The sequence below is a fragment of the Lepisma saccharinum genome, chromosome 3 (genome assembly GCF_977018435.1).
Source record: "Lepisma saccharinum chromosome 3, izLepSacc3.1, whole genome shotgun sequence".
Classification (NCBI taxonomy): Eukaryota; Metazoa; Arthropoda; class Insecta; order Zygentoma; family Lepismatidae; genus Lepisma; species Lepisma saccharinum.
Window position 1 is genome coordinate 78,799,607 of NC_139231.1, and position 18,630 is coordinate 78,818,236.

The window sequence follows — 18,630 nt, forward strand, 5'->3', positions numbered from 1 at the left end:
GTGAAGGACTTGGTAATGTGGATTAATAACCAGACGGTAGACAATTAACATATTTAATATTCACTGGACGTTATGTCCGAAACATACAAAATACATTGAACCCATGATATCAAGCATTACACAGAATATATCTGCTTGTGATTTTTCTTCTTCTTGGCCGTGAAGACCAAGCCTTGTAGCCATATCTGGACCGTATCAACATAACTCTTATGTTTTAGAATATCTTCATTGTCCTTAAAATATACTACAAATGTTGCCATTGAGTTGTTCCAGTGGAACCCTTGTACTTCATCCTGCAAAATAAATGATTAATTCTCAGCAAAATCACATGTCACCACAGCTTCATCATGCACTAGAGAACTTTTGTTTTCAGAAAAATATACTGATTGCTGTTTTGCTATAAAATCGTGTCTCATGAGGTTGATCAACTGATTTGAAAAATCTTGAACAAATTCCTTTGTGGATTTATTAATTGTCTCAAAGGAACAGCGATCCACTGCTTGTAGGTTATATTTTCAATCATCTCTTCCCCAAGGCTTGTTAGGAAGGCTTCCTTGAAATCATTTATGCTGGGATCACACTCATCTAGAAAACACTTCTGTTGTGGTACCCTACACATTATTTTTAAAAGACAATCTTGGTATGTTTTTAATGGATTTTCGTGGCATGGGAGAATTATTTTATTTAAAGGAGCTCCAGTTATAATAGTTTAACATTTTGATGAGTGGTACAAACACATTCAGTGTGGGTACCACTGGCTCCTACTATTATGCAACTCTTTGGTCGTAATTCTACAAATTTTGAAAACCCAATCTTGAGTATCAGGTATTTAGATTTAAAAAGTCTGAATATTTCTCTCAGATTTCCCAGGATCAATCTTTTTTGAATCTAGATACGTTTACCATCAGTGTCCCTTACGGAAACATAGTCTTTCTTAAATAATTCTTGAAGCTTTCCTGGCGGCGAATATTGAAAAGGTTTTCTCGGGCAATCAGCCAGGTGATTTCCGGAAAGGCTTCCGAGCTTTCGAGAGCTAACGTCACTCTCATCTTCAGGGAATGAATTGCAGAGATAAGTCAGGGTGACGTTATATGTATTTGGTGTGGGAGGGGTCTGGTGTAGGTGGCGGGCCAATCAGGTGGCGTTTCTCCGACCGCGCTCCCAGTTGACTATCGCTAACCAGGCTGGGTCCAGTTCAAGTCCCGTGTCCCTGTTGAGGTTGTCCTTTTCCCCGTGTATGGCTATTGCTTCTTTGATAAGACTGTCCCAGTAATTTGATGATTTATTGATGATCACGGTGGTTGTGAAATCAATTCTATGGCCCTCCTGGATTGAATGTTCTGCTAACCCTGATTTTTCCAGATGAAAATTCTTTATGTAGCTGGCGTGTTCTTTGCAGTGCTGTTCGATTGTCCTCCCCGTTTGTCCAATGTAGGCTTTACCGCAGGCACAGGTGATACGGTAAACCCCGGATGTCTTCTGTCCTAGGTCGTCTTTGGGGTTTCGAAGTCGGCTTCTGACTTTCGATGGCGGTTTGTGGATGGTCTTGATGTGTTTTGAGAGAATGCTGCTGATGACTGCAGAGAGGTTACCAGTGTATGGGACGATGGCTATCTTCTTGTCTTCTTGGTCATCAGGTGGATCCGGGTTTGTTTGTTGGTTGTTCTTGTGTGTTACTTTCTTTAGCATCTTGTTGATAATGCCTTCACTGCATCCATTCTGTCTGAAGGCTGTGCGTAGGTGTCTTATTTCCTCTTGCAGGTGCTCTGTGTCGCTGATGGTGATGGCTTGGTGAAACAAAGTAAAGAGTTTCCTGTATATGCTGTGTCCTAATGTCCCGTCCGGTTTGCGTGTAATGAGGATGTCCAGGAATGGAAGACTGCCTTTGATCTCTGTCTCCATGGTGAATTTGATGTTCTGGTGCTGGTTGTTGAGGTGATCCAGGAACGCCTGTAGCGCTGCTTCACCATGTGGCCAGATGACAAAGGTGTCGTCTACGTATCTGTAGAATGAGGAAGGTTTCTGTGGAGCTGAACAGAGTGTCTTGTGTTCGAAGTTCTCCATGAAGAAATTGGCTATTACTGGTGAGAGCGGGGATGCCATTGCCACTCCGTCGGTCTGTTCATAGTACTTGTCCTTGTAGCTGAAGTATGTTGAAGTCAGGGTATGTTTGAAGAGACTAAGCCGCGCGTCAGGCTAAGTTTGCAGCAGGTTTTATGTATCAATCCGCACGGGAACTGAGCACAGAATCTTCCGTGCCAGTCTTGCCTCAACCGCCGAGCTGCTTACATCGCAGACACTGAGAAAATCCACAGTATTGCCAACCGCACAACACATCAAAACCCGCATGCATGTCAAGCGGAATATATTTGTGTTTCTTTTTGTCTCCTGAAACATAACATTTTAGAAGTACTTTCGGCGCATAAATTATTTAAAAAAATGTGTCATTACTTAATATAAATGCGAAATATCTTCGAAACATGAGAGTATTTTTCCCCGGGGGGGGGGCAAACAAGTCACATTTCCCCGAAAAGAGTGTAGTTCCCTAATAACATTGCTTAAATTTGAATTTATTGTGTTAATGCAATAACACTGATGAACAAATTCAAACTTTTTTTTGCTCCTTTGAACGAAAATAGGTGATTATTTATAATTCAACCCCGCTGAATCCAAATCTGAAAGTAGAAATGCTGTATCACCTATCGTTTTTCCTGGATTTTCATTTTTTGTTTTTAATAAAAATTTAATTGCCTTTGTAATAATACATCGAAATTTGAAATTATTTTTGTTTGATTGCTCATGAAATAAGATTTAAATATTGAAGTGAATAACTATGAAATATAAACAAATTTAAAAATATATATAGGACCGATTTTGACTGTTCAATGAAGAAATTTCATCCAAAAAAAAGGGAAGAAACACATTTTTACTCACATTTTCAAAATTTCTTTCTTGAACTCTGCCGTTTGTAACTGCCACCAGAAACTTCTTCCTTGAGGTTCCAGCAGTAGTCTGCTAACATGTTCTGTACCGATTTTCCTGCATATCGTTTCTCCATGTCAGAAATATCCTGGTGAAATCTCTCGCCGCATTCGTCACTAACCGCACCCAAGTTAAGGGCGAAAAAGTCCAAATGCGAATGTAAAAAGTGAATTTTCAAGGACATATTGCACCCCATGCACTGATGGCACTTCAACAAGTTCTTTGTAGTTGTCAGCTTTCACATTTCGAAGAAAATTACAGCATACTTATCTGAAAGCTAACCATGCACATCTCTCTTTTACTGTTAGCAATTCCACAAAGTTGTCATCATGAATGATCTCACGGATTTGCAGGCCAATAAATATGCCTTCTTTTAACTTACTATCACTGAGTTTAGGAAATGTTTTTCTCAAGTACCCAAAACCTTCAGTGTTTATCCAAAGCCTTAACAAAATTTTTCATCCGCCCTAACTTTATATGCAACGGTGGTAACAAAATCTTGTCTTTCTCAAGTAAAGGGTGATTCCTAACACACTTCTCTCCAGGAATTAAGTTTTTTCGTATGGGCCAATCGACAATGTTGTAATGTTTATCTTTTGCCCGGCTGTCCCATTCGCAAAGAAAGCAACAAAATTTTGTAAACCCAGATTGCATGCCTAACAGTATACCAATCATTTTGAGGTCTCCGCATATCTGCCAACCATATTTTTCATAATTTATGACTTTTAATATTGTATCCATATTTTCATGTATTTCCTTCATGGTGGAAGAATAGGCAAGGGGTACTGATGGGTATATATTCCCATTATGCAACAAGACTACTTTTAAACTATTCTTAGATGAATCTAAAAATAGTCTCCACTCGTTTGGGTTGTGACTCCTTCCAAGTTCTTGCGGAAGGCCTTCTACATCATTGCAGTAAGTTAACTTATTACCAACAGAAAAAAAATTGTCAGTGATTGTTGGCGTTTCGAAATGACACCTTAACACCATCTTGTAATAAATTCCACCCTCGGAGACGAGAACCTAATAATTCCGCTTGAACTTTAGAAAGGTTGAGGTCTCTGACTAGATCATTTAGTTCGGATTGGGAAATGAAGTGAGGTATATTTGGATCAGGAAAATTTGGATCGGTGTTTGAATATGAGGGTCCAGGTTCGTCATCTGGAGAAGCACTGCTTGGTTCTGTTTCATCCACTGTCCATTCTTTAGGAGGCTTAGGAATTGGTATAAAATCATGACTCATAGGTTTCTTGGCTGAAGGAACATCAGGATAAAATATAGAATGTTATGAGTTAGAACTATATCCCACTATGTTTGTTAAACAGAAGTAACAATCCGTAGTGTGATCTTTCTGTTCTGTCCATATTACAGGGTTTCCGAAGGGCATTGATTTGTGAGTGCCATTAAGTCAACCACGTAAAGTTCGCGAACAATTACAAGAAATTTTACCTGGTGCCCAGCTTTTTCCCTCGTCTACTTTACTTCCAAAATACAACTCATATGCTTTTTTCACTATAGGAGTGATAGTATTTCTCTGTGACTTCGGAGTAAATTCCCTGCAAACATAACAAAACAAATTCGGGTTATTCACACATTTGCGTGACATGGCGAACTCATTAATTGAGTTATAATATATTTCTTTAAAAAGCAATTATGAATGCTGTTATCGTTTTGTTAAAATACAACTTACACTTCACTTCACTATACACAATATTACATTCACAATTTCTCGAACATACACAAACATAAAATATGGCTACTCGCGAAGTTATCGGAAAGGAAGTTAAGACTCGAGTAACCCACAAAAGAACAAATTTTAACAGAGAAACAGGAAAGTACTCTACTGCCAGATGTTTCCTCCACGAAATATTAAGTGCCAGTAATAGACACACAAGGTCGCTAAAAGATTGTTATCCATTTGCTAGGAACCCAACGTTAAGCCGGATGCGGAGCAGGGTGCGGATATCTGAATCCATAAAACTATAAAATGTGGGTGTTCTGCAAAAAATTTAGGTGATACAGGAAAACGGATGCGATATTCGTTATCAGCACATCTCAATACATAAAGATCACTTAGTTTTATTTAAAGGAGTATTTCATTGTTTATCAGTGTAATTAACACATGTTATTGTGGCTAAAATGAAATTATATGTGTGAAATACATAATTTTTGGTTGACTTTCATTTTCCAGGGAGGGAACGGCCCCCTTGCCCCCCTTCCGGACGCCCATGAGCATGTGTGTATATTTCGAGCATGCAAAAATAAAAATAAACAAAGATATAAGTAAACAACGACAGGCCCTCTTGAATTTAATGACAAATTATTGTTTTTGGTTTATAAAAAAATACGTTTATGAAAACCTTTGTTACTGTAAGACACATGCACTTCAAGTTATACCAGCAAAAAAAAAAGTATGATTTGTTATTGTGGATATATACAATCAGGTGCATTGTCTGCTGCTATTATTCTGGTTACAATTTATGAATCACTTCACTAAACCAGGATTCAAATCTTGGTCTGTCCATTTCTTGCTAATCATCCATCCCTTTCCTTGCACGGAAAAGTAAATATATGCGCCTTCAACAAAGACGTCATTGCCGTCAGTGGGTGAAACAATAAGCCTCCCCCTTCCCCTCTCCCTTTCTCGTCGGTTTCTTCAGCCCTGGCGGTGGTTTTGCATGGTGATATATATATTTAAAAAAAAATCAATATAACGCCCACGCCCCTCTCAGAGTTAAAGCACGTCTGCTCCAAATAATAAACATGTTTCTATTCACGGGGATATCTTTTAATACCGGGGACATTCTTTTGTAGTCAAACAACAAACAATTGTTTCCTCTTCCTAAACTCAAACCGCAAATCATTCAACACCCGGGATACAGTTCGTGCGCCCATTGACGGCAAATCACCTCACGCCCTGTTTTACTTTGATCTTGTTTCCGTAAGGAGGATTATGCATTTTAAACAACTTGCTTGATTTGAAGAGCTTTTCCCTTCCGATGAAGCCCACAATAACACTCGCTGAACAGGAGACCTTGCTTGATTCAGCCATTCTCGCCGCTGTATAGCACGATTATTAATCACAATAAACATAGGGTTAAAATAGTGGGATGTGCAACACTGGTATCACGGATTCCACGCGCTCTGCAACGTATTCAGTCTTGCTCGACTCGCACTTGGGCTTCAGGGATTCCTCAGCTCAATACAAACTCCAGTTGGCGAATCTGCGGATCCAAGTTCGTCTGCACAGTGATTGCAACCGATCAAGTCCACACCTGCTAATGGATGTATTATTTTGTCTGTATTTTACAAATTAAATAACTGTTTTCTTGCAAGTATGCAGTTGTGTCGGAATAGAACCCGTCTCAGTGGAACTATATTCTTGTGCGCACGTTTGGATCTACATATGTGAAAACCTGCTGCAAGGTTAACCTGACGCTTGGCTTAATGATATCTGGTGCGAAATGTTGCTCCAATAGTATTAAAGAATCTTGAAGCGGCACTTTGGTGGAAAGCGATACTACGTCGAAGCTCACTAGAAGGTCTCCGGGAGAAGTTCTGATGTTCTGAAGGATCTTGACGAAGTCCGAAGAGTTTTTAACATGGTGTTGGCACTTTCCGGTCAGAGGTTGGAGTTGTGCCGTTAAGAATTTGGCGAGTCTGTAGGTAGGGCATGCAATTGCGCTGACGATTGGTCTTAAAGGAACATCAGTTTTGTTTATTTTCGGAAAGCCGTAAAGTCGTGGAGGTACTGTTTTATTGGGTGTTATCCAGTCCCCGGTTTCTTTCGGCAGTGTGGATTTCTTCAGTAGAGCTCTGGTTTTCCTCTCTATTGCAGCTGTGAGGTCTCGGAGTAAAGGTCTGTGATTTTGCTGTCATACTCTGTGGATTCAAGTATAACAGTGGTGTTTCCTTTGTCTGCTGGTAGAATGATGATATCCTGATCTTCTCTCAGTTGCTTGAGCGCGGCTCTCTCTGCTGCTGTGATATTCGGTTTAGGCGGAGCGGCCCTTTTAAGGGTCACATATACTTCTCGATGAATGTCCTGGGTGGCTGTCACTGGTAGGTCTTTTACGGCTTGCTCGATGCTGCTGATTATGTCTGTGGTAGGAATGGTTTTAGGAGCGGGAGCGAAGTTCAACCCCTTAGACAGGATGGAGACCGTGGCTTCATCGAAACGTTTGTCCGTTATGTTGACAACGGTGCGATGGATAGTGTTCTGTCGGTTTTGTCGGTCGGCTGTCGGTTGACTGTCGGATGAAGCTAGGCGAGAGTATTTAGTGCTCTGCTTGGCAGTGGTCTTGCTGGCTTGTAGTTCCATGCGGGCTTTGGTGGTGTTGTCTATCCATTCCCAGTCCATCGGAGACACTGAAGAGGATATTTCCAGGTGAATATGGAGTAGGCTTCTGTCTATCGATGCAAGTTCACGTCTTGTGAAATGAATTCTTTCTCTTACCAACGTGATGCTGGTGCGCCTTAGTATCCGGTCTATTGTTGTGTTTTTGATCGGATATTTCAATTTGGCGAAGATGGGTACAACATTCTTGTCTCTGCATCTCTGTAAGAATGCCAGTGTTGACAAAAGCTTGGCTTTCTTGGTGCGTAGATCTTCAAAGCTGAGGATCCGTTGTAACATTTCCTCCCTGTAGAGGCGACTGAAATAATTCTTGAATCTTTCCTAGCGGCGAATATTGAAAAGGTTTTCTCGGGCAATCAGCCAGGTGATTTCCGGAAAGGCTTCCAAGCTTTTGAGAGCAGAATGAATGCAGAGATAAGTCAGGGTGACGTTATATGTATTTGGTGTGGGAGGGGTCCGGTGTAGGTGGCGGGCCAATCAGGTGGCATTTCTCCGACGTCCACACTCCCAGTCGACTATCGCTAACCTGGCTGGGTCCAGTTCAAGTCCCGTGTCCCTGTTGAGGTTGTCCTTTTCCCCGTGTATGGCTATTGCTTCTTTGATGAAACTGTCACGGTAATTTGATGATTTATTGATGATCTTGGTGGTTGTGAAATCAATTTTATGGCCCTCCTGGATTGAATGTTCTGCTAACCCTGATTTTTCCGGATGAAAATTCTTTATGTAGCTGACGTGTTCTTTGCAGTGCTGTTCGATTGTCCTCCCCATTTGTCCAATGTAGGCTTTACCGCAGGCACAGGTGATACGGTAAATCCCAGGTGTCTTCTGTCCTAGTTCGTCTTTGGGGTTTCGAAGTCGGATTCTGACTTTCGATGGCGGTTTGTGGATGGTCTTGATGTTGTGTTTTGAGAGAATGCGGCTGATGACTGCAGAGAGGTTACTGGTGTATGGGACGATAGCTATCTTCTTGTCTCCTTGGTCATCAGGTGGATCCGGTTTTGTTCGTTGGTTGTTCTTGTGTGTATAGTCTTTCTTGCCAGGCATTTGCCTGCTAACTTCATCACCGCAGTAAAAGTTTTTAACTGTTGAAGCTGTTTCTTCTGGTAAAGTTTTTCCAGGTCTGTCGTCAGGTGAGGACAAGAATCAGCGGCGTATACTCTGGGTCACCTAGGTAATCGGAGATGACCCGTCTATAATTTTTTAAAAAGTTGTTTTTTATTTCTTCGCAATATTCTTCCGAACCAATCTTTGAATCACATATTTCTTTGCTTCCAGCGCGCGAATGTTTTCAACCGTTTGCCGCGGAATGTCCGTGAGGCTTTTTCTCCAGCTGGTGGAATCTGGTGACGTCAGGGTGAGATTCCACCGGCTCCCTTTAAAACCCTTGACGGGAGGGGAAGGAAACACTGCTTCTCAGGCGCGGTTATTCCGTGGCAAGGGTAAGCTCCTTCTGGAAAGAGTCCATCGGTCGCACTCTCCACCCCAGAGCCTTTGCCGTTCCCTTGGCTGGCACCCTCTTCCGCCATTCTTCCCCGATGGCCTTTGTATCGTAGGAGCTGTGTTGTTTACGACAGGGAAATTTATCAGGAAACAGGTTTTGGGTTCACAAATTACGTACTGAAAAGGAAAGAAGAGAAAATACATCTGAAAATGCGCGAAAAACAGAGAAATCTGAACAACATTTGCGAACCAATTCTATGAAAATTCTCATTTTACGTTTGCTTCTGTCTTCCTGATCTCTGCTATTTCAACAGATATTGTCAAAGGAAAAAAAAAAAACTATTACACCGACCTCCATTGCGAAGTGTTAGCACAGCTCCCTACGACACCAGAGCTCCAGGGTTCGAATACCGGTCTAGGCATGGGTGTTCTTTGTAAATGTCCCTTCATCAATGTCATATCATCACTCGTAGTGATTAGCCAAAAGCGGCAGAAAAGCGACGTCAAATAACAGTTTAATCAATCGATTAATGAAGTAATTAAACTATTTATATGCTTACTTTTTTCATTTTTGTATTTTAAAATGCGTGATTACTTTCTTTGTAGCCTTCAAAACCAGTGAGAGTACTTCTTTCACAGAAATGAATAATTTTTAAAAGGGAAAGCTAAAAAAAAAAAAAAAAAAAAAAAAAAAAAGGTAAAGTGTTCCCCTGTGCTTAGCACCACGCCATGAAGGCGTATAGGGGGTGTGGGGGTAACGCCAGACACTTTCTTGATCCGGTCATGAGTGGGGGTGATGTGATCAGCATCACGCCCCTGACCGCCTTTACCCCCCAGGGTTTCCCCCATGTACCCATGTTATTCGATGCTGGGTGGCTATCAGAAATAAATTATATATATATACACATATATTAGGTAATTTAAGTTGCTTTTCCCCCCTCTTTAGATTAACAATGATCATAATGATAAAAGATGTTTGAATGTAAAATATATAAACAAAAAACGCAATGATTCCAACTTATAGAACCTCGCGCATCGCAGGGAATATAAAGCTGGGAAAGGGAATTTTTCAACATCCATAGGGAATTTAATTCTGTGTCAAGCAGGAAGGAACCACAATAGAAGATTGGCGCAGGGAATTGAATGCGTGTTGTAGCGATTCGAGAATTTAATATTTGTTTAGCTGTTAGTGGTTTAGTATTTGTGCTAGTGCTGTGTTCGCTGAAGTTAAAGGCAATGAATGGATATAATACAATATTTGCGTGCGAAAATATTTGGAACGGGATCTTTTCCGGAGAAATTTCAAATAGTTAATGTAGGTAGGTCAGTAGCATCTCTTGTACCATAGATCTTGAACTTAAACTTCCGTGTATAAAAACAAAAATCGGGAATGCACGAGTGACTGGGTACTGGGGTAACTTGAATTTTACACTTAAATTAATATTGAGGGTTTTTATTTCACTACCGCATTCCTTTCATATTCTTTGTTACAGGTTTTTTCTTATAGATTTATTATATTCTCTTGTTTTATCATTTGAAATTCTAAACGTAGATTAACTGCAAGTGCAATCACAACAATTATTCGACAGTGGTCGCAACAATAAGGTAAAATTTTTCACACATATATTCATAAATCCTGTATGGATGTTGAGGTAAATTTGCAGGGAGACTTCAGGAGTGGGTGGATGAATCAAGTGTCGGAGATTACCCACTAGTTAAAACCAGCATACGCCACTGACAAGAATCCCTTCTCTTTGGAGAGAGTGACTTTTTTTTTTTTTTCCTTGCTATGTAATTACTAACACCAAACTCCTTTTCAATTTTTCCACATGACCAACTTTTGGACAAAATAGACAAAATCATGAAACCTTTCACTTTTATTTGCAGTTTTAAATCTCTTTAAGTTGCTCAAAGATTTCTGATTCTAAATTGCTACAGTGACATTCTTCGTCATCTTTATCACCTTCTGCATTAAAAAGGAATTGGGTATAAGTATTTCTTATTTTCTTTATCTTTTCCCTGCAATACCTTTTCGAACTCTTCAGTTTCTTGTTACTCACTGGAGACTCACCAAGAGAGATCAAAGAAGCAGTTAAGTAGCTGAACCCTGTATCAACACCCATATATTCTGAATCTTGATTACTGCAACTAGGACCAGCATTATCATCTTGCCCTGAAGGATTTTCTTTTTCTGAAACGATAGCCTGCTTTTCCTTTCCCACCTTCATTCTACAGGAAGTGCAAATTTTCATGTTTTCTTCAATTCCGTAATTTAAAGAAATCATCCAAGCTGCCACATTCCTCAGATCTTTACTACACCAGTGTCCCTTTTTCTTCAAAGGATTACAACAGTTTCTTCAAAGGATTACAACAGTAAATGGACCACTTCTTGCCATCCGTATGAAGATTTTTTTAAGAAAATGAAGACACTAAAAAAAGCAAGTTTCAAACAATTATTGAAATTAGGTAAGCAAGGTCAAAGGTCACTTCGTGTGACCTTGAAATGGAAATTCAATATTTTCATATGATAATATTTTTTACAAAAACTATGCTCCCTTAGCTTCAAATTTAGCCCAAGATGAAAGTTATACCATAATTTAAAGAAAAGTTATGAATTTTGTTTGTTGTTGACCATGTAAGCATAAATTAGATATTGTTTATGAAGTTTGCAACTCTGCTGTACGAACACCGTGTATCACTGAGGGCTAAAATTTTACACATTCAAGTTACTTCATGTCCTCTACCATCCTACCCAATTTCATGAAAATCTGAGATGGTCGGGTTGAAAAGTTCATTTTTTTGTGATGATTTGTCATGGAATGACCCACTTCCAACTTACAAAAAAATCTGTACCCACTTATCACACAAACCAACCTTATTTTCTTTCCAGTCTTTTTGAAGTTATGTTACAATTCCTCTTACAAATTGCAACTGATCGAACATTTTTGTTTTATCTTCTGAACTAGAAAATATATTGACATTCACTAATTAATTAGGAATTGTCTTTTGAGTTTGTGTTGTATACTTTTTAGGTTGAGACAAAGGATTTTAAATTTCTGGTGCAGGCCCGCATTGAAACTATATATACACACATGCTTCTTGACATTCCTTATTCACTACTCTAGCAATTACGGATCCCATATTATAAAACAGTAAAAACTGCGACACGAGCTACCTTAAAACGTAAACTGCTGTGTGCTCGAATCTTCTCGACGAAATTGTAGCATATTGATTGTTATACGCAATTAGCCAAAAGTTGTAGAAAAGTGACGCTAAATACAAAAAAATAACAAATTTCTATTAATTACTTGAAACAGTGTTGTCGTGATACTAGTTTAAAAAAAAATCCGTCAGATTCTTTTTTAACATGAAATTTAAATTTAAAATTTCATTTTCAAGCTAACTTCTAGACTTATATTAAATGGGACATATTTAGGATTTCTTAAAATATGGACTGGCTTACTGAAACATGTCTCCTAAATGGGTCGTATGGTCACCCTAGCTTCAACACAATTATTTCCCTATTTTTATCTGATGTAGGTGGAAAAGGGAAAATATATATTCCAGTGAGTATGGTAGCAAACATAGCAATTGATTCATAGACATTTCTGTGAAACTTTGACAAGATGATGATGGTTTCATACCATTAGCAGCTATCACAGCCTTTAAACCTTGCATATCAGGAAATTGTAGTTAGGAGATCATAGTGTAGAAATAGTGCATTTTTCTGGCATTTAGACACCTAAATAACTTGCAAATTACATGCAACACATCTCACATTGTTACTTGACAGGGGAAGAATTTTCATATCCTCTTTTATCACATATTTAAATTTGATTTATATCATTATCATGGGCATCAGGAGTTGGAGTCGAACGGGTCAGCGGACCCACCTGGAAATTGACATTGTTCATTTAAAGATACAAGAAAGTCGAAAGTTTGTTACTCTTATTGTTAAGAACAGAAATAAAGTTCATTTAGTTAGTATTCCAAGAAAATAATGAAAGTAAAAATGCATCAGATGGAAACAGTAGCGTACGCAGGATTTCATCAAGGGGGGTGTTATTTCTAAAACTTTTTTCCAAATTCACATTACCATTATTTTATTAGTATACTTTAATTAAATAATAATAATCACAATTAATTAATAATACTTATAATTAATTAATTAGCTAAATTAATATTAATAATACTACTAATACCACCGCTACTACTATTAAGTAGTAGAGATCTACATAAATATAGTATTTATGAAAGCAATAGAACGAAATTACTTTCTAGTCATTCGATTTTTATCAAATCCTGGGAGCATTTTTTTGTTTATTTGTTACGAAATAATTGTCTGGTTAACGAGGTGAGACATTTCAAGGGTGAAGAAGATCCATAAATACAAGAAACTATATTAAAATAAATTGAAATAATCAAAGTATGGAACTCATCCAAGGAGCTGCGGTGATCTGGTCGGTAGAGCGTCTGACAAGTGACAATCACACGGGAGATCCGGATTCGATTCCCAAAATTGGTTGGAATTTTTCCGGCTTCTTCCCCACACAAATGTCCCTGATAATTCACATCTGGATTGTCTCCCTGTTCTTACCAACAAAACATTTTACAATAGTTAAGCTTATTGTCGTTTGAATAATTGTCTAGTCAACAAGGTGACACATTTTAAAGAGAGACATTCAAACATGCTGCGGTAAACAATACAATAGGAAGGCGAATTGGTGAATTTTCAAATAAATATTTGTTAAGAACTTTAAAAAATCAAAATGTGAAATGCGAAACCTCTTTTAAAGTGAATCCTGATTACCATTTTTGTCTTTGAATACAATTTTAATAGACTGAAAAGCTCCAAAAATACGAAATATTTTATATGCATCCTGCCCTCCAAAACGAAGCCATGTGCTATCCACATTTACTATTCCAGCCCCTCCCGAAAAAAAAGTCCTGCGTACGGCAGTGTATTGAACATTGTTGGAACTGAGATACAAAACAGCTTTTTTTTTTCTTTTAAATCATATACCCTAACCTAACCTCATAAACTCGTGTTTATTTTCAAGGCATCACTCTGAAAGACGCGTATGTTTGGAATGCTGTGCTTTTCTCCATGCTGCATGGAAATAATAATTCAAATTATTATTATTATTAGTAGTAGTAGAAGTAGTAATAGTAATATTATTGTCCCAGATCTTTGACTGTGAAAAATTGGCCATTTATTTTTTTTCCACAGCATTTTTCATAATATTTCACAAGCTCAAGGGGGGGGGGGGGTTAAACCCCGTAACCCCCCCTTGCGTACGCCACTGGATGGAAAACATTGTGAAAAATACACGAACAAGGTTATATTCTACCATTTCATCCAAAGAAGAAATGGTTCTACAGTTTTCAAGGAATTACAGTTGTAGTTGAGAGGTCACACAACAAACTTTGTGAAAAAATAATTCCCTTAACATTTAAAGCCTATTCTTGAACGAGATGTACAAAAGTTAATATCAAAATGCACTTCAGATACTAACTGAATAAAATGCAAAAGAAATAATGGAAAATATTTGTGCTGGTATTCACTCGTTTGGTGGATCGAATCTCCCCATTTATATAATAATAATAATAATTATTATTATTGCAAGTAAAATTTATTTTTGTTAGTTTATAATATTTATTATTGTATAATAACATTTATGACCATGGTAATAATATTATTTTTCTACTATTCAACTTTTATAATTTGCCTGACCCTCCCCCCTGTAAAATTTTCTGGCGACGCCCATGATCATTATAGGTTCTGCAGAGAGTTCACAGTACTTTTTGGATTGATGTAAAATACTGATTATCGAACAGACTATTATGAAGCAACTGGACAAAAGTGTTTTAAAGCACAAAGATGATTCTGCAAGAAACCACTTGCACATGGTCCTATTGCATTTTGCAAAAAGAACCTTTTTATGTTTAAAGTATTTCAATTCAGTCTAGGAACCTTTTTTCCAGATCAATTTAAATATGGTCCAGGAACCTTTTTCCGGATCAATTTAAATTCTGTCCAGGATCCTTTTTTCGAGAGCAATTTAAATACAGTTGAGGAACCTTTTTTCGGCTGAATTTAAATATGGTCCAGGAACCTTTTTTCAATGAGACAATTCGTAACTTGTACCGAATTTAAATTGTGCAAAAATAAAGGTTCCGTTCCTGCAGCGGAACCCACTAGAATTCATTAGAATCTATGGGTTCCTGGACCTTTATCAACCCTGTGCAGAACCATGAATATTTTCTGACGTGCAATAATGGAAATCTTTCAGTCCAATGTTTTACATCTGGTAAAGATATATTTCTTAAAACTGGCTACTCTCCACCAAAGCTCAAGTGCTATGTTGCCACATTAATGAAGGTGAATTTTGAAGAATTGTACTTTCTGTGAAAGCCTATACTTTCCATCCAAAAGTAAAACTTCAGCTCTACTGCTAATGCTTCAAATTCTAAAGGTAAAGAAACATTCTTGCATTAGAAAGGTTTCGTTTTAAAATTCACATCGGCCTAAAATCATAACTGCTAATAATAATGTGTTGTAATTCAAGTATGTCGTACCTTCTCTTCCATCCGTAAATTTTTCTCCATCCTCCCCCCGTATGTTAGTTACTGCAACATTGTACTGATACACATATGTATGTATGTATGTATGTAATTAATAATATTTTTCTGTGTTCATTACAGATGCTTTCAAATAAGGACTGAACATGGGAAGAAGTTTTTTGTTATGTAAAGAGTTGAAGAAAAGGAAGGCAAATAAAGTTGAGAATGTGACTGTTCCTGTAAACAAGTCTCCCAGTAATAAGGAGGGTAACAGTTCCTTAAAATTGAATACATCAAGGGGTTCATTCAAGGTCAATCTTCAGCAGAGAGGCTCAAAGCGGAAGTCTCTGGATGGAAGTTTCTCTAATGAAAATGTTGGAAAAAGAAGTTCGTTAAATGTGTTGACACCTAGGGGGAAGAAACAGAGGACACAGACTATTAGAAATTCCATGGAGACCGATTCAGATGAAATGGAAAGCGAGTCATCAGATGATGAAAGTCCCGATGATAGTGATGGAAGTGAAGAGAATGGTGATGCTGAAGGTTCTGATGATGTTGATGAAAGTGTAGTGTGTGACGACGATGAAGGTTCTGATGGTGAATATCAGTCAGATGCAGAACAGATGGAGGAGTCGTCAGCAGATGAAGCATCAAGCAATGATGCATCTCGGACAACTTCAGTTCCAAGGTATGCATCTACTTTTGTTTTTGATGTTCTTTTTTTTAAAAAATAAATGATTTTTCCCTTAGGTTCCATTTTATTAACATCAGTGTATCATAGTGTGTGATTTCATGTCAAATCACACAGGCCGTGACACCCACCAATTCAGATTTTAATGAAACTTAGTGTATTCGTTAATACTACAAAGGTATGAACACATGCAAAAATGTTTCTTCTATAGACCTCACACTTACTGAGAAACAGGAGACTGAAGTTTCAGAATTTTGCACGGATTGGTCATTGCCAAGGCCATAGTGGAGCCTGCAGTGGTTAACAGAAGAAAAATGTATTTCAGAGTCAAATTGACGTATCATTTTGAAACTTTTTCTTAATTTCATATATACATATACCATAAAAAACGTTGTCACCAAGATTCCTTTGCACTGCAAGTCTGAAAAACTCTTGTAATTCATATAATGTACTTTTTTGTGTCAATATCTGACTTAACTAAATTTGCATTATCACTATAAAGCACTGAAGTTACCATGCCTCTTTTTTTTTTTTTTTTTTATAAAGAATGTTCGGAAGGGCTATGAAATAAAAGTAGTGGTATTTGCACTCTTTTTACAGAGCGATCCATTGAAGTGTATACTTCAATGTCGGGGTTTGTGCTTGCAACCGTATGTTGGCACTATAGACTGTCTGTGAATCAAGCGTGCAAGTTTCCATAACTAGTTTAAAGAGTGATTTATTTGCTTACCAATTTGTGAAAGAAACTGAAATGCCGAAACTGGCCACCTTTGTTGTCCACACATTTTTGACACTTCTTGATGAAGTTACCCATAACTCGCTGCAGTTCCCATTGATTAATGTTGGTAATTTCATGGCAGGTGTTGCATTTCAGTTTTTCAAGGGTGTGTGGATTTGACTTGAACACTTTCTGTCTCCTGAAATTTAGTATACAGAGAGTAAATTGTTTGACGACATGAAACTTTTACACCCAGGAATCTTGTTTCAAATTACCTTGTTGAGATGATATTGAAATAAATACACACCTGGTACGAAACTGTCACTCTTCACCTTAAGTTGAGAAATTATCATTAAAGAGACTAAATTTTCCCTTCTGTCTGCACTTAAGAGAGTTACTACTAGTGAACTTCGTGGTGCAACAACTCTTTGAGGGCTTAGGCATTCCAAAGAGATTTACATTGGGTGATGTGTGGCCTGTGCCCAGGGGTGGATCCAGGATTCAGTTTTTTTGGGGAGGCACCAATTTCCAAAAGTGTACACATAAATACTAATGCAGATTACAGTACTACTTTAAATTAAAGTTTACCATGGTGAAACAAGTCTTTTATACTTTAATATTTCTTTAAGTACCAATTCCAGTCATCTGTACATGCAGCCAAGTTATTAAGAACAAATATATTTAAAAAATACATTGTAAAAAAAAATATATATAGCGTATTCCTCGTGAACGCAGAAGTTACAGAAGTATTTTCATATTATAAACAGCCTGTTTTACTTCATTTCTTAATTATTTTTTACTTTATAATTAGTTTAATGTAGCACCCGAGTCCTTTTCAGTAATATGCATGATACTTGATAAAGCTGCTATTAATTTGGACACCAGTTTAACTTTTCAATCGTCAAATAATTGGAACTTACTAAAGACATTTAACTCACCCTACAAATACTGTAACTGTATGTGAATGTGAATGTTTCCTTACAAATATGTCAATAACCTCCTCTGGTTTCACTACGTATTTGTCTTTATGGATGTTCAGGAGAGCCAAACCATTCAATCATGCATTACCCATTGTACATCTAAGGTAGGTCTTGATTTTTCGCAGATTGGAGAATGAACGCTTGTGCTGTAGCAGTTGTGACTGGAATCACACACAACAGGTGAAGCAAACTTCTAATTTTGGGACACAAGGAAAAAAAATTGTACGCCTTTGCTGGATTATCTGGGGTAGATTTTTCCAATAACCAGAATTGTCTCCATAACTTGAGTTCCCCTTCTAATGCTAAAATGGACTGCACATCAACTTCATAAAATTTAGCTGGCTTAATTATATCTTTAGCTGGATCATCTTCTTCAAAAGTGAATTTTGGAATTACTTTCTGTAGAAGGCTTAAGACTTCAATTTGGTTTCTTTGAAATCTATAATCAAATTCAGATATTAAACAATCCAGAAAAGGGATGAACACAACACATCTGAAATAATCGATGGCATTCTTTGAGGGAATATTTGACCTATGTCTTTGATTCTGTGCAATTCTTGGGATTTTTACATCAACATTCAGCTCTTCAGCAAGTGCTTTACTTTCCTGAAAGACTTTATCAAACTCTTGAGCACTGTTCTTTCTTATATCCAATAGAGACGAGTAAACAAGCTGAACCAAGTTTGATGATTGCGTTAAATCCATTTGCTTGCTCTGTAGTTGGATTGACAAAGGAAGAGTAATGGACAGGAATTTTGCTAATACTTTCAAATTGATCAGAAACTCGAAATTTGAAATTGACTGGGCTAAAGAATGAGCTGTAGATGTTACCTCAGTGCTTCTTGCTTTGAAGCTTAGTTCATAAAGGACACAAAGCAAAAAAGGTAGTACTTCA

At 37.7% G+C, this 18,630-nt stretch overlaps 3 protein-coding genes across 4 annotated transcripts in view; 1 reads left to right on the top strand and 2 right to left on the bottom strand.

Annotated features, from left to right (window-relative positions):
• Positions 1-18,630, top strand: part of LOC145985177 (uncharacterized) — a 70,660-nt gene that overhangs the window by 11,753 nt on the left and 40,277 nt on the right. For both annotated transcript variants that reach the window (XM_083118875.1, XM_083118876.1), the window contains exon 2: positions 15,488-16,034. In XM_083118875.1, coding sequence (XP_082975001.1) covers positions 15,511-16,034 — 524 coding nt within the window. In that variant the 5' untranslated portion in view covers positions 15,488-15,510. The remainder of the gene's footprint in view (positions 1-15,487; positions 16,035-18,630) is intronic.
• LOC145985580 (uncharacterized) lies at positions 6,815-7,621 on the bottom strand. The gene has a single exon (XM_083119650.1). The coding sequence runs from the start codon at positions 7,619-7,621 to the stop codon at positions 6,815-6,817; it is 807 nt and encodes a 268-aa protein (XP_082975776.1).
• On the bottom strand, positions 7,820-8,386 carry LOC145985581 (uncharacterized). The gene has a single exon (XM_083119651.1). It carries the CDS (start codon positions 8,384-8,386, stop codon positions 7,820-7,822), a length of 567 nt encoding a protein of 188 aa, XP_082975777.1.

Coding starts and splice junctions, on each gene's coding strand:
- LOC145985580 (XM_083119650.1), bottom strand. CDS start 7,621: ATGTTACAACGGATCCTCAGCTTTGAAGATCTACGCACCAAGAAAGCC.
- LOC145985581 (XM_083119651.1), bottom strand. CDS start 8,386: ATGCCTGGCAAGAAAGACTATACACACAAGAACAACCAACGAACAAAA.